Genomic DNA, 16215 nt, shown 5'->3' on the forward strand with positions numbered 1-16215 from the left:
TTAATGAGGTGCGCCGTCAGCTGCGGGAGATTGAAGGAGTCCGGTATGGATTGCTGTACCCCGCCCGGCTGCGTGTAACTCATAACGGCCAACAACGTGACTTCACGGCGCCAGATGAAGCCTTGGCATTCATCAAGAAAATAAAAAAAGTGACTACCAGCTAGTTTTCTGGGACGATTTATCCAGCTTGCTGTCCATGCTGGACTCTGGCCCTGGGTGAGTGAGTGAGTCAATTCATAAAACGGGACTTTATGTCTTAATTAATTTTTTTTTTTTTTTTTTTTTTTTTTTATTTATTTATTATTTTTTTATTTTATTATTTTTTTTTGATTTATCCAGCATGCTGTCCATGCGGGACTCTGGCCCTGGGTGGGTGAGTGAGTGAGTCAATTCATAAAACGGGACTTTATGTCTTAATTATTATTTTTTTTATTTTTTTTTTATTTATTTTTATTTTTTTTTATTTATCCAGCATGCTGTCCATGCGGGACTCTGGCCCTGGGTGGGTGAGTGAGTGAGTTAATTCATAAAACAGGACTTTATGTCTTAATTTTTTTTTCTTTTTTATTTATTTTTTTTTTTTTTTTTTTTTTTTTTTTAATTTTTTTTTTTTTTTTTTTTTTTTTTCTTCTTTCTTTCTATCTTTCAATGGGAACAGCACCGTTTAAAATTGAAGGCCTAATCATTTCTCTGGTATGATGCCTTGATTAGAAATATGCACACACCCCTGTCTATTGTTTAATTTGTGTGTATGTGTGTGCGTGTCTGTGTGGGTGTGCGAGTGCATATATGTATATATCATTGTTCTACAGGCCAAAGATCTACTTAATTTAATTAATGTTTGTTGTTACCCTGACAAGACAGCGATTGTCAGAATGGCTCAGACTGTTGGTCTTATATGCCTGATATTTTATTTTTATTTTTTTAAGGTTTTAACTCTGCAGGAGCTGACTTTGTTTTTGTTTTTGTATTTAGCTTTATAGTCGAAAGCATTTCTTTTTTGAGAATGGCTTCCGTTGAAGCCTGCACGGCTGTTTCCATCGTTTGGGGATGGGATCATCAAATGTGCGACGGGTGGGTGGGCGGGAGTTATGGGTTGTTGGCTTTCGGATTATGTCTCTGTAGGTATGTATATACTCCCGAGTTTTGTTTGTTTTGGTTTTCCTTTTTACCCCTTTTTCTTATATTTCTTCTTGTGGTGGGTGAGTCTGTCTTATTTTCTCTCAAAGAATGCCCATATGAACGATCGTAATCTGCACAAGCCTGATACTGGATCAATCATCAGATTCACTAGCTGGAATGTTAGAGGTGTGAATAATCCAATTAAGCGATCAAAGATTTTTTCACATTTGAAACGCTTGGACACTGACATAGCTTTCCTTCAGGAAACTCATTTGCGAAATAAAGATCATTTTAGACTCAAACGTGCTTGGGTGGGTGATATTTTTCATTCAAATTTTGATTCTAAGTCTAGAGGAGTAGCAATTTTGATCAACAGAAGAGTTAATTTCTCCGTCTCCAGGACAATATCCGATAAGAATGGTAGATATCTTATTGTGGCGGGCACTCTATACTGTAACCCTGTATTGTTGGTGAATATATATGCCCCTAATTTTGATGACCCCAATTTTACAGATAGGCTGTTTGGCAACCTCCCTTTCTTAAATACGCATATTACAATTCTGGGCGGTGATCTGAATTGTGTTATTAATCCTTCTTTGGACCGCTCGAATCCTCGTACTTTGACTCAATCCTCTATGTCAAAATCTATTACCGATTTTACAGTCAAGAACGGGCTTGTTGATCCGTGGAGGTTCTCACATCCTGGAGATAAGGAATTCTCTTTTTTTTCACAAGTACATCAGTCATATTCACGTATTGACTATTTTTTTGTTGATGGCTCTCTTCTCCCCAAAGTTACTTCTGTCGTATACCACCCAATTGTTATTTCGGATCACGCCCCTCTAACTTTGAATATAACATTGTCTGAGCGCCCCCGTTTTTCTTCTCCCTGGAGGTTTAATCCATTGCTTTTATCCGACGATGCATTTAATGTTTCTATATCTGCTTCAATAGATGATTTCATTGCATTGAACAAAACAGATTCTACCAGTTTTTCGCTAGTATGGGAATCACTCAAAGCATATTTGCGAGGACAGATTATCTCTTATTCAGCATATGCCAGTAAAATCCGCAGGGCTAAATTACAGGAGCTCACATCTAAAATTCAGGACATAGACAGACTTAATTCAGTTAACCCAAGTCCGAATTTACTGAAACAACGGCTTGATTTGCAATCAAAATTCGATCTTATAGCGACAGCCGATTCTGAACGGCTCCTATTACGCGCTCATGCCAACTATTATGAACACGGCGATAAACCAAGCAGGTTATTGGCTCATCAATTAAAAAGGCAAGCAACGTCGAGACTGATTCCCAGCATTAGAGATTCTACTGGCACACTTACCACCGATCCAGTCGCCATCAACACAATTTTTAAGTCATACTACTCCCCTCTATATGAATCAGAATCTCCACTTGACACAGCAGAAATGACCTCCTTTCTTGAAAGTATCACTGTTCCTACTATCAATTTGGATGTGGCTAATGGCCTCGATGCTCCTTTTAGCTTGCAAGAAATTGCTGCCGCCATTGAAGCTACGCAAAGCAACAAGGCCCCTGGTCCGGATGGGTTCGGCGCTGAGTTTTTCAAAAAATTCAAAGACAAATTAGCCCCCCTTCTACTCTCAATGTACAATGAGTCCCTTGATCATGGCTCATTGCCTCCTTCTTTAATGCAGGCGTCCATTGCCCTCCTTTTGAAGAAGGACAAAGACCCTGAATCATGCACTTCTTACAGGCCCTTGTCTTTACTGAATGTGGATGTCAAAATTTTAGCAAAAGCACTAGCAATTCGCCTTGATAAGATCCTTCCTAGCATCATATCTGAGGAGCAGAATGGTTTCATCAAGGGACGCCAGCTCTTTTATAATGTTCGTACACTCCTAAATGTGATTTTCTCTAAAGATTCTTCCCCACTTCCTGAAGTTGTTATCGCGATTGATGCTGAAAAAGCGTTTGATCGTGTCGAATTTAACTATCTTTTTGCAACACTTCATAAATTCGGATTTGGACACAGGTTTATATCTTGGATTAGACTTCTTTACACTTCCCCTCAGGCCAGCATTCACACCAATGACAACTACTCCACTTATTTTACATTATCACGTGGCACGAGACAGGGCTGCCCTCTCTCCCCTTTGCTTTTCGCTCTATCCGTCGAACCACTTTCAATTGCTTTAAGAACTCTTCCTTTATTTCGCGGAATCTCTAGGTCCAATGTGGAACTCAAATTGTCACTTTATGCAGACGACCTCCTTTTATATGTATCTGACCCTTTAACCAGCATTGCACCAATATTATCTCTGTTGAAGAATTATGGATCCTTCTCCGGCTATAAGGTCAATCTTCACAAGTGTGAATGCTTCCCCATAAACACTTCTGCTTTACTACTCAAACAATCTGATATCCCCTTTAAACTCAGCCCGTCGGGCTTTAGATACTTAGGGATTAATGTGACCCGCACTCTGCCCTCTCTTTTCACCGCTAATTTTTCCTCACTGGTAACTCGAGTGAAGGCGGACTTACAGAGGTGGAACTCCCTACCATTGTCGCTAATAGGAAGAGTTAACACAGTGAAGATGACTGTATTGCCTAAATTTATTTTTTTGTTCCAATGCACTCCTTTATTTCTACCAAAATCTTTTTTTAAATCACTTGACCAAATTGTTTCCAACTTTTTATGGGCCGGTAAGACACCCAGAGTGAGGTATTCGCTTCTCCAAAAATTTAAATTTAATGGGGGTCTAGCACTACCAAACTTTTTGCTTTACTATTGGTCAGCGCATATTCACAAACTAATTTACTGGCTTCAGTCTCCTGAGTTATTATGGTGCAGATTGGAGGCTCAGTCACTCTCTTCATCCTCTGTAACGGCCCTACTCTCCTCCTCTTTACCATTGAATCCCTCTAAGTTCACAAATAGTCCTGTGGTGCTTTCCTCCCTTAAGATTTGGTCACAGTTTAGGCGCCATTTTAAATTTGCTTCTCCATCCGCCTATACACCTGTTACTAAGAATCATCTGTTCCCTCCATCACTAATAGACACCACTTTTATGATTTGGCACAGCCGGGGCATTAAGCACTTCAGGGATCTGTATAAGGATGGGATCTTTTCCACATTTTCAGATCTGAGGTCAAAGTTCAATTTGCCTGCCTCCCATCTGTTTCGCTACTTCCAGCTTCGACACTGTGCCTCTGCTCTGTTTCCATGCTTCCCTTCCCTTCCTGCTAACCAACCGTGGGATGATCTTCTAACAATGAAACTTAGTCAAAAGTCTCTCATATCTAGGATATATGCACTGTGTATGACATTTGATGGTCATTCTGTAGATAAAGCTCGGGAGGGTTGGGGACGGGAGTTGGGCCTGGACTTCACAGGGGAGCTGTGGGATAAAGCTATCCGTAGCATACGATCTAGCACGCCTTGCGCTAGACTTGAACTTATTCAATTCAAGGTGCTGCATAGAGCCCACCTATCAAAATCCCGATTATCCGAAATATATCCCAATGTTGCAGACTTATGCGACAGATGCCAGGGCTCTCCCTGCAATTTAAGTCACATGTTTTTCTCCTGTCCTAGATTACAGAAATTTTGGAGTGACTATTCTGTGATCATGTCTAAAGTTCTGGTGAAAAATGTTGTTATGACCCCCCTCATAGCAATATTCGGACTTTCGGTTGACTCCTCACATATCAGCCCCGTACAGTCAGAAGTATTGGCTTTCACATCTCTTCTAGCTAGACGTCGTATCCTACTCTCATGGAAATCCCCCAAGTCTCCGTCTATTGCTCTTTGGCTTAGTGATGTTATGTTTTTTCTAAAATCTGAAAAGGTGAGATATTCAGTAAAAGGCAACTCATCTAAATTTGTTCGTAAATGGCAATCTTTCGTAGATTATTTTAACTCATTGAAGACTCTACCCACCGACTGATCCCTCCCCCTTACCTTAATTTTCTTTTCATTTCTTTCATTTATTTATTTGTTTTGATTATTGTTATTTATGCTGCATTTTATGTTGCTTGCTTTTTTTTTTATTATTATTTCCAATTAATGGGATATTAGTGATGGGCATTTGCATTTATCACTGCATTTGTTTTTGTATGCCGCATTTGCTCATCCATACTCTACTCCATTGTTCATTTGTTGCTCATCTGTTTATTTTTTTTTATTTAACTCTACAGAGACTCTGTTCTTAGTTCTGTGTGTTTATAAAAAAAAAAAAAAAAAGGACAATGTATAATGCATAATTCATATTTTTGATTATTTGTGTCCATGTTGTCATTGTATGTTGTTTTCTTTTCTAAAAAGATTAATAAAAAAAAAAAAAAAAAAAAATAAGTCAAATAGAAATCTTTTTTGGAATTGGGGTTTAACCCTTCTAGATGTTCTGAGCGTGATCTTCAAGCCATTTCCTCCTCAGTTTCAGGGGCGTGTATCCTCGCTGGAGTTATCATCTGAAAAGGCTTTTGTTTCTGGTGAAGTACAACTGGTTCAGTGACGGCACATCTGTGAATGTGAAGCTCTGAAGTTCTGAAGCCCCAACATCTGTATGAGTATCTGATCACGGTTGAGTGAATAAAGGATTTAATAAGCTTATTGAAGTTTGGAAATAGCTCAATGAGAGTAGCTCAGAGGAGGCCGTATTTAAACTTGTAACTTAATCTGAGTTCAGCTCAAATAGATAGATAGATAAAGCTTTATTTATGTGTCACCCCCCAGCGTACAATATCATTATACATTAATAAAATTGGCAATAATAAAAAGTTGAGGGCCACTCACTAAGAGTTGTGAGACACAATACATATTCATATCGATAAAAAGTAACATACATTAAAGTATTAAAATCATTTGACTGTTACAAAAATCACAGTCATATTACAATAAAAACTCAATGGCTTAATCAATTAGGTTTACAATAAAAGGAGGAAAAGGGGAAATTAAGGGCCAGTACATATAAAAGCTGCTCTACGCTTTAGGATGAGGTGGCAGGCTTTGGCTGATTCGTTAAAGAGATGTTTAGCTGCTAAAATGTCACATACTTTATTAACATCATCGAGGTCTTGAAAATGTTCCTGATTCTTTGAAAATGAGATAAAAAGGTCCTCGCGAATGTCTTTGTAAAGTTCACAGTGTAGAAGGACATGGGACTCAGATTCGATGGAACCGCTGTTACATAGTGTGCAAACACGCTTCTGTATTGGGATGTTGGTATATCTACCGGTTTCAAGAGCCAATGGAGCAACTCCACACCTAAACTTGGCAAGGGCACTTCTATGCTGCCTGGGCATAATACTTTGTACATACGGCTCTGTATCAAAGGCATTCTTAAAGGTACAGTAAGTGCGAAGCTTGTTTCCCTCTGCTCTATTTATCTGCAGGAGCCATTTCTCCTTCTCTGCCTCTGCAACTGCTTGGTCAAGCCTGTTTAGATCGTTACTTGAGAGGACTAGGTCAGTGCTGGCGAGGTGGGATAGATGCAGAGAGGAGAAATATGTCCGTACCGTATGGGGATAGTTTTTCACATTTCTCATCTGATTAGCCCACAAAAACACACGCTTACATAACCGGTTATCTGGCATACTGCATAGTCTCTTCCAGTTCTTAAAAATACATGACCACTGGTGTTGCCAGGTCGTTTTCCATCCCATGTCACCTTGTATGGCAGCATTTGGGGTATATTTACCAACACCCAGAAAGAAGCGGCATGCTCTATTAAAGACTGCATTGATACAGGAGTAACTTCTGTAACCCCATACTGCGGATGCATAAGTAAGGATGGGTAGGACCAAAGAGTCAAAAAGTTTGGTAAAACATTTAAAGGGGAAACCACCCAAAACTTTACTTTTAGCTATAATTGCTCCTAGAGCTCTGTTGGCATAGAGGGCTAGTTGCCTAGCGGTTACATTGTAGTCTAAGAACTCAGTGAGCAGTAATCCTAAATATTTATACTCTTTGGTGACCTCTAGTGGGAAAGACCCGCAAGAGAAGCTGAAGCAGGTCAGGGGCTTTGCTGGGTTTCTGAAGTGCACTACTTTGGTTTTATCCACATTTATATTTAAATTCCATTTTTGGCACCAACTATGAACCAATGAGAGCATCTCCTGTAGCTCCTCTTCTGATTCTGAGATCAGGACTATATCGTCCGCGTAAAGGAGTACAGAGATGTTTTCATTTTCCATAGGTACACCTTTTCCTAGGGCCTTAATTGCTAATGTTAGGTCATTTATGTACATTGAAAATAACACTGGTGACAAAATACAACCTTGTTTCACACCGATGTCAACTGGAAAGGGATCTGTAAGATTTCCATTTATACGGACACAGCATTTCACACCCTCATATAAAGAAATCAGACAGTTAAGGATATTACCATTCAGACCTAAACTTCTCAGCTTTTCCCATAGCTTATCTCGATTAATATGGTCAAATGCTTTCGAAAAATCAATGAATGAGCAGAACGTAGACTTCTTCAGCTTTTTCCTTGAGTCAATTATAGTAGTTAGGGTGGAAATGTGATCTATACAACTCCGTTCCTTTCTGAACCCATTTTGCTCATCTGTTATGATGCTGTTGGACTCCGCCCACTCAGAAATCCTGTTGTGCAACACACAGCAAAACAGTTTGTATACAGAAGAGGTCAAAGTAATCCCTCGATAATTTGCTGGTATTCTTTTATCCTTACCCCCGCCTTTATAAATAGGGTTGATAATACCAAATTTCCACATTTCTGGGATTGTTCCATAAAGAAAACATTGATTAAATAACTTGTGCAGTAAACCAAGTGCATTGCCATTTTTCAGTACATCAGCAGGTAACCCATCGTAACCATATGCTTTCCGTTTCTTGACTGCTTGCAGAACTTTAATAATCTCCAGCTCACTAATGGGCTGGCAAATAAGAGTCTCCTGAAGTTTTACATGTTGTAGTTCAGGTTTTATTCAATTGTATTGAGAAAACTGTAAACAGAAAGTAACTCCATCAGGTTGGTGGGCATTTACCCGTTTTTAATCCAATAATATTTTATTTGTAACAATAACGGCTACTGGAGTAGTAGAAAAGACATAAAAATGATAAAAACATCTTCCATCCAAATATAGCTGATATATAAAAAAAAGCATGTACAGGTTAAACAAGTGAAACAACAAACGTTTCTCCAACTTCCACAAACAGCTTCCAGTGGTGATGGGAGTGGACGAATATCAATAAGACTAATAAAGCAAAGCGTAAGGCCTGCACTGCTGGAGGTGGTGGAGAAGCTCCCTGAGGTGAGACAACACGTCCTGGAGGAGCCTCACAGCTTCTTAGGACAGTACTTCCTCTCAAACTCGGCCACCTTAAACTTCCGAAGGCAGCCTTTGTAGTTCATGAAGCGGATTTTCCCGAAAACGGGCCTCTCTGCCCAGCCCTGGTCGTGGATGCCGCAGATGGACCACATGCACCCTGTGGAGGAGAACCGGTGGGGAGAACGTGAAGGACGGGCGGCAGCCGCGTGGGGAGACACTGACTACGTTTACATGCAGTCAAAATTCAGGTTAAGGTCAATATTCCAGTTACTGAAACATTGGGAATAATCTGTTTCCATGCGTGAGCAAACAGGGTTATCCCTGTTTACATGGTTTGTTTGTTTGTACTGTTTATTCAGAATATGCCAGGAACCAAAATAATAAAGCATAGAAAAACCGAAAATAAATGACATATTTGAAAAGGAGTGAGAAGAAGCATAGCTTATTAGCTCTCACCCCTTTGTCTAAAATAAAAAATATATATATATACTGTATATTATATATATATACACATATACATATACACTGTATATATATATATACATACACACATACATATACACATACATAGTCTAGAGATACTGTATCCATATATACACATACACACATACCTAAACATACATGCACATACATGCACACATATACATATACACATATATATACCCACACATACATACACACACACACACACAGGCTTCTCTGCCTCTCATCACCATGCCATATCAAATGAATGATAATAAACAATAATCATACATGAACTTTATCCTTTATACCCTTTAAACAACATATTTTTGTACATTTTCTTGAACTGTTGGATGTTTGGACTTTGTTTGAGTTCCTCACTTAGGTTGTTCCATAGCTTGACACCGGTAATAGATATACAGAAACCTTTCAAGGTTGTTCGTATGTTTAAGATTTTGAAGTTATGTTTCCCTCTTAACTGATACCCTCCCTCCCGATTCCTAAATACATTTTGGATATGTTCTGGTAATTGTCTGTTTTTTGCTTTATACATGATGATTGCTGTTTGGTAAGATATGGTGATTAATCATTTGGGATATCTGGACCAAACCAGCGACGCACGGAGAACGTCATGACGCAATTCCCGTCATTTCTGCTTCTACTTCCTGTGTCCAAATCCAAAACAACAACAATAACAGCAGCACGGAGGATAATCAACAGCCCAGTAGAAGTCGCCTTTTTCAGCGTCTTCCAGCGGAGCTTGATCTGGTCTGGCATTCGTACAAATCCTGCTTCGTGCAACTTTTCGCTCACATTTTTGTAAATCTCACTATCCCGGTACTTTCTACCGTCTACAAATGACAAAATGTTCATATCCTTCATTACATTTATGAAGTGATTCGTCTCCTCCTGGTCTTGCGTTTCTCCGTGTTTATAAGAACTTCCTGGACTCAAAAGAGCAAGATTCCTTGTGAAAAGAACATGCGTAGAAAACAAATTCCTGTTCCTTTCGATGGGGATATCCCGTTAGGCCAGGGGTGTCAAATGTGCAGCCCGAGAGAGATTTCCAACGCAAAAAACCGAAATGTTAATTTACTAAAAAGGAAGGCATAAATAATTGCCATGAATCGCAGCGTATCCGATAATACATTTCTTCTACAAATCCATCGTTATTCCACAAAGAGAGCAGTTTTCTACATTTTTTTAGTTTTCTAGAATGCATTTGCTGATTTTATTTCTTTGTAGACGGTCGTTTATTTTTATTAACCGACTACTATTATATATTTTCGCAGGAAAAATATCACGGCTAAAAAAGATGATAGAAGATATTTATTCTGAGAATTTCAGTTTTGAATACGAGGATAGTGACAAAGTAAAACAGTTAAAAGAGAAGTGCTGACGTTTTCGGCACACTGGCGTAAATATCCGCGCCAATTTTTAAAAATAAATACACTTAATTGTACTGGAAAAATCTCTAAATCACAAACAAAACACTCTCAGATTTAATAAGAAAGATTTAGCTTTTAATTAAATTTCCTATAAAAAAGCGAAATATAAAAAAAACATACTTGTTTCTGTTTATCTTTGTAAAATGATTTTAAAGGTATCTTACATAAAAAAACGAGAAATTTCAAGAAAAGATCCTGAAGAAATATATTTTACATAATTAGAGTGTAAACAAAGCATATTTCCTTTAAAATTAACTAAACTGATATTGGATTAGATAACAATAGTAAAAAAAAAAGAATTAGAAAAAACATTTTCGCATCGTTTTTGTTATTTTGAGCGTGCAAGCGAGAAAAGAATTGGTCAAATCTGGCCCGCCAAGCAAATGAGTTTGACACCCCTGCGTTAGGCGTTTACATGACCAAATATTCAGTTAGAAAAGGAGGAACCCAGGGGTCATATTCAGGTTTTTAAAAACCGGAATATGAGCAAATTCCGGTTAATCAAAGGGGTTATTGGTGTTTACACGGCCGTGTAACCGGGTTATTGCTAATATTCCGGTTAGAAAAGGGTTATTGATGCATGTAAACGTAGTCACAGTTCAAAGGCGTGGAGCCCAGCTTACCCACGAAGCCGTTGGGGTCCTGGCCGTCCAGCTCGTAGCGGTCGTTCAGGTACAGAGCGATGGAGAGAGCCTCCTCTGGCGAGCGGGTCCACTCCAGAATCTTCTTGGCCCAGTACATCCTCAAGAAGCCGTGCATCTTCCCCTCCGTCACCATTTGATACTGAAGAGACACAAACATACCGCGTTGGTCACTGAGAGCCTTCCAGATCCTCTCAATCAGTTAAACCAGTTTCCGCGTGGCCGTTACTGCGTTGTACGCTGTAACGTGCTGCACCCAGGGCCGCCCCTCCCTAAACGCAGAACACGTGCTCTGCGTAGGGGCCTCATCTTCCAAACGGGGGCCACGTTTTGATCAAGGGGACGCATTTGCACGGTAGCGCATATGCAGAATGGATGCGCATATGCGCTACCGTGAAGCGGAGGAGAGAGGCAGGCACTTGCAGAGCTGCAGAAGGTGAGGAGATGTCGACATGTCGTCCAAAAGACATCACGAGTCAGGACAAAGAGCAAGAGAAAGAAAAAGACAAAACACAATGAAACTCGTGCTTCACTTGAAGGTGGGGATGTTGTTGAAATAAAACTTTGTGGCACAAACACCTAAGATGCCACTTATTAGATAGAAATCTCTGTCTCCAGTCTCGGTCTAGACTGGAGACATTTCTTTTTCCAGCTGCCCTGATGAACATTTATTGAATGCCTTGTTAACGCACTATACATTCACCTCTGTTGAAAAGGAGTGGAGAAATGACCAGTTAGGGGTCGTATATAAGCTATAAACTTTAGCCATTGATGACTTTACATCCAGAAAATGCATACGTGTGCATCTGTAAAAGGCACACGTGCATGTTTAGTTCTGCTTTCAGACCTGCTAGACCTGCTTTCAGTTTTTTGTGGGGGATTGAGGTGGAAGTTACTTTCTTTTGATGAGTAATTGATCCTATTTGTGACTCAGATTTGTTTATTTCAATTTTTTTATTTAATATTTAATTATACTCAGGTTGAAGTTTTTTATTTAAAGGGATTGTGACATGAAAAACAAATTTTTCTTGATTTTTTGTGTTTTGTTGGGTGTCTTGACATCAATTACACCCAAAAAACAACGAACTTTTAACATTCAGTGTATTGTGTGCTTTCTGGGATTTGCCGCATAACTATGTAAAAACGGCGCATGTGGTTTGGTGGCGGGCCGTTACGTATAGACCCGCTAAATCACCGCCCCCTCCACCCAGCTTCCTTCCCTCCTCTCCTCTCCTCTCCAGCCACCATAAAGGCTGATTTATGGTTCCGCGTTACACCGACGTAGAGCCTACGGAGTAGGGTTACGCAGCGACGCGCACCATACGCTGAACCCTACGGCGCAGGCTCTGCGTCGATTTAACGCGGAACCATAAATCAGGCTTAACACGGAGCTGTTTAGAGCCCCCTCTGTTCTCATCACCGGAGGAAAACTGCTAAGAAGACCCGCGGCCACTGACTGGACTTAAGATAAGGGGACACTGCTGCTTCGCATGCCTTTATTTTTATGATTGTTTGCGGTGGACTGCTTTTCTGTGCATGCTTCGCCTGTCGCTCCCGGCTTAACTCTCCGACGCCGCTGTTAGAAGTCCGGTTCGGTGTGCGCACGGACTTCATCCCCGGGCTGTAGTCGCCCTGTCTGGGCTGTGTGTGTGGGTGTTTGTGGCATGGATGTATTATAGAACATTATAGATACATTATATGTATTATAGGTTTGTGGTCGGTGTGCGCGCGTGTGTGTGGAGATAATTATATAATAGATCCATGGTGGAGACGCGGGCAGAAGTTTGTAGCAGTTGGTTGGAGGAGGAGGTTTGGAGGAGGAGCGGAGCAATGATTGACAGGAAAGGGGGGAAAGGAAGCATTCTTCACGGCGCAAAAAAACACTGTAATAAAAAGCCAGGAATGGAGTACTAGAGTTAAGTTTTTCTTGTTACACTCTTTTAGACACATTTGAGGGATGTTGGCCAAGACTTTTAATAGTGTTAAAAGCATTTTAAAAATGATGTCACAATACCTTTAATATTTACTTATTAATTTCAGGTTGAAGTTTTTTATTTAATATTTAATTATTTATTTCAGGTTGAATTTTTTATTTTATTTGACTCATACAGCCAAACTACAGTATCTACACTTACAGTACAATTGTTACTATTATTAAAGGTTGTCAAGTTAAATGGCCTGTTGTGATACGGTCATTTTGTACCTATGATACATTTGGGCTGGGGAGAGGTGCAGGGATGTGGTGCAGGGGTGGGGAGGGGCCTCCAAATAAAATTTTGCTTAGGGCCTGATGAAGCATTTTGACCATTTGGCCCCCCTGCAGGGACACAACGACGCCTTGCAGATTGCTCAAGCCCCCCCTTATGACATAGACATGCGGGTTCCAGTTCCTGGGGACCTCTGCCGGGACATTGTCACGCAAGGTCCGGCGTCTTGCATCCCTGCAGAGACTTCCAGCCCCCACAGAGACAAAGAACATATACGGACTTCCTGATCCCTCAGGGGTGGTCCCAAAGCTAAAGGGTCCCACCTCTCTCACTGGGCTGGTTTATTCCTGTAACTTTTGTATAAAAACCCTTTGAACAAACCAATTTGTGTCGACACACCAAATACAGACTCGATCTGCGATGGTCATGTCGACCTCCGGCTTAACTGATTAAAACCTCTCTATACCACGAGCGGACTTCTGAACTGGTTTTTGATAAATTCCACAACAGGCCCCAACGTGTTCAGCCCTGGCTGTACCTGAGCACCGTTCCACAGCTTGTCATGCGTCTGGGCCTTCTCCAGCTGCTCCCGCGTGTACAGATACTCCCTCTTGTCTCCGGCATGATCCTGCAGCGTCTTCTGAGCCCACGCGTACGCCCCTAAACATCCACAGTCAGAGGAAAGGGAGGGAAACTCATGAGAAGGGCCGGCGGTTCCTCTGCCAGCCGCCGGTCACGGCTGAGGGAGGAGGGTTAGGACGACGCTCCCACTGACCTTCCACGCTGTCGTACTTCTCGTTGTAGAAGCAGAAGTTGTCCGTCAGCTCTCTGCGCACCACCAGCTCCTCGATGAAGGGGGGGACGGACTCACTGGCCTTCCCGTACCGCCGGACTTGCAGCGCCACACGCTGGGCCGACAGCTAACACACACTAGGCCTGTGTTAAAAAAAATAGATTTTCCGATTCTAAATTGATTCTCATATTAATTCCTAAAAATTGATTTGTATGTCTAAAGATCGATTTTTTTTCATTATTACATTTTAGCCCAGTGAACTTTAACCCAGTAGTCACGTCATTTAAAGGTATAGTCCCTGATTTTGGAGAGCTAGCAAGATTTGAAAGTGGCACCTCCTCTAAGCCCCGCCCCCTCCTCTAAGCCCCGCCCCCTCCTCCCCCTCCCGTCAGCGCTCCATCCAAAGCGACGCCCCCACAGACTTTGGGGAACGCGCATTTACAGAAGTCGAGTTTTCCAGGACATTTGGGACAGCACATTTTCAACAAAACTGCCCCATGTCTCATTCACCTGTAAGCGAGGCCGGTTTTAGGGGGGGGCAGGGGTGGGCTGTGTCCACCCAAACGTGTGTCCTGCCCACCCAATCAAAGTTATGGGGATCCTTTATTCTTTTTTATAATTTTATTGTTTTATAAATATAAAAAAATATCACAGAATATCTGTACCGTTTCTGATTGGGTGGGCACTGCGCATCATTTTTAGACACAACAATGAACGCATACCGCAAAAGTCCCAGCAAAATGAGACAACAGAGAAGTTCAGAACAGCACACAGAGCACACACTGAAGGCTGATTTATGGTTCCGCGTTACACCAACGCAGAATGGGGGGCGTGCACTCGTCACGTCTCTCTGCTTCCAGCCCCCGTGTCCACTTCCCACGGGTCCTCCTCGGCTCAGAGTGTCCCAGTGGGCGGGACTTAAAATGAAGGCATCTGATTGGTTCTTTCCCCCCTGCCAATCCTCTGGTCCTCTGACCAATCCGTGCCACTCGGTGCGCAAAAAACAGATTGGTCAGAGTTTTTACAGGATTAAAGCTGTCAGAGAGGTCAGATTTTTTTCTTTCCTTTTTCTAAACACATTATTCACTGGCTACTCTCAGGATGGAAGGACCATTTCACCCAGTATAACAATAAATGCTTTTGAATACGATTACAGACCATACCTTTAATTGACACAAGTGCTGTTGAGCTGTTGCAATTTCTTTCTTTTTTTGCCCTTTAAATGAATATTGAAAGGCATATTTTACTTATTTATTTCATACAAATAATTTTTGGAATTTTTTTGTTTATGGGTTAAATTTGCATAAAATGCTAAATCAAATTCTCAAAAATTAAAAACCGAAATAGACTGAAAATGGAAAAAATAAAAACGGAATGTGTTAAAAAATAAAACTGATTTAATCTGTTTCCTCCCTGGATCTGTTTGGTAATTCTGCCCCACGATGTTTCTGAAAGCAGTTCTATCAGCATTCTGGGAGCTGATTGGTCCTTACAGCATCATTAGCTGCAATACTTGCTGTTGAATCTCAATATAATAGTAGTATTAATATGTTGCATAACTATGTGTGTGTGTGTGTGTGTGTGTGTGTGTGTGTGTGTGTGTGTGTGTGTGTGTGTGTGTGTGTGTGTGTGTGTCATAAGACAATTATTAATAACTGTACTACCTGAACTAGCAATCCCTTTGTGCAATAAAGTCTTGCGTGTTTCAGTCTGAACAAATGACTTTCATGTGAACGTTAAATCAGCATGTTAAAGCAACTGTCCAGTCTTGTTTCATCCAACTACGCAGAATCTCCAAAATCCGGTCCTTTCTGTCTCCCAAGAACCTGGAAATTGTCATTCATGCATTCATCACATCCCGTTTAGATTACTGTAACTCACTCTACTCCTGCCTAAGTAAACATAATCTCTCCAGACTTCAGCTTATCCAAAATTCTGCTGCCAGACTCCTCACAAATTCAAATAAAAGAGTACACATAACCCGGATTTTAGATTCATTACACTGGCTACCTGTGCGTTTTAGAATTGATTTTAAGATTTTAATGATCACGTTTAAGGCCCGGATGGGACTGGCCCCTGAGTACATCAAAGACTGCTTAGTCCCATACGAGCCAAGGTGTAGCCTGAGATCCTCCGGCGGGTCCCTAAAAACTAAGGGCGACCGGGCCTTTGCTATCAGGGCCCCGTCGCTCTGGAATGACCTGCCGGAGGAGATCAGGCGAGCCACATTTATGTCCATTTTTAAATCTCTTTTAAAA

General features: G+C 41.0%; 1 protein-coding gene across 1 annotated transcript; it reads right to left on the bottom strand.

Annotated features, from left to right (window-relative positions):
* Positions 1–8299: 8299 nt before the first annotated feature.
* Positions 8300–16196, bottom strand: LOC133452256 (deoxyribodipyrimidine photo-lyase-like). The gene is made up of 5 exons (XM_061731476.1): positions 16008–16196; positions 13940–14084; positions 13703–13824; positions 10940–11099; positions 8300–8563 (listed from the first exon to the last, which is right to left on the bottom strand). The coding sequence occupies exons 1-5, from the start codon at positions 16194–16196 to the stop codon at positions 8415–8417; spliced, it is 765 nt and encodes a 254-aa protein (XP_061587460.1). The 3' UTR covers positions 8300–8414.
* Between the last annotated feature and the right edge of the window lie 19 nt (positions 16197–16215).

This window comes from Cololabis saira, chromosome 10 (genome assembly GCF_033807715.1).
Source record: "Cololabis saira isolate AMF1-May2022 chromosome 10, fColSai1.1, whole genome shotgun sequence".
Lineage (NCBI taxonomy): Eukaryota > Metazoa > Chordata > Actinopteri > Beloniformes > Belonidae > Cololabis > Cololabis saira.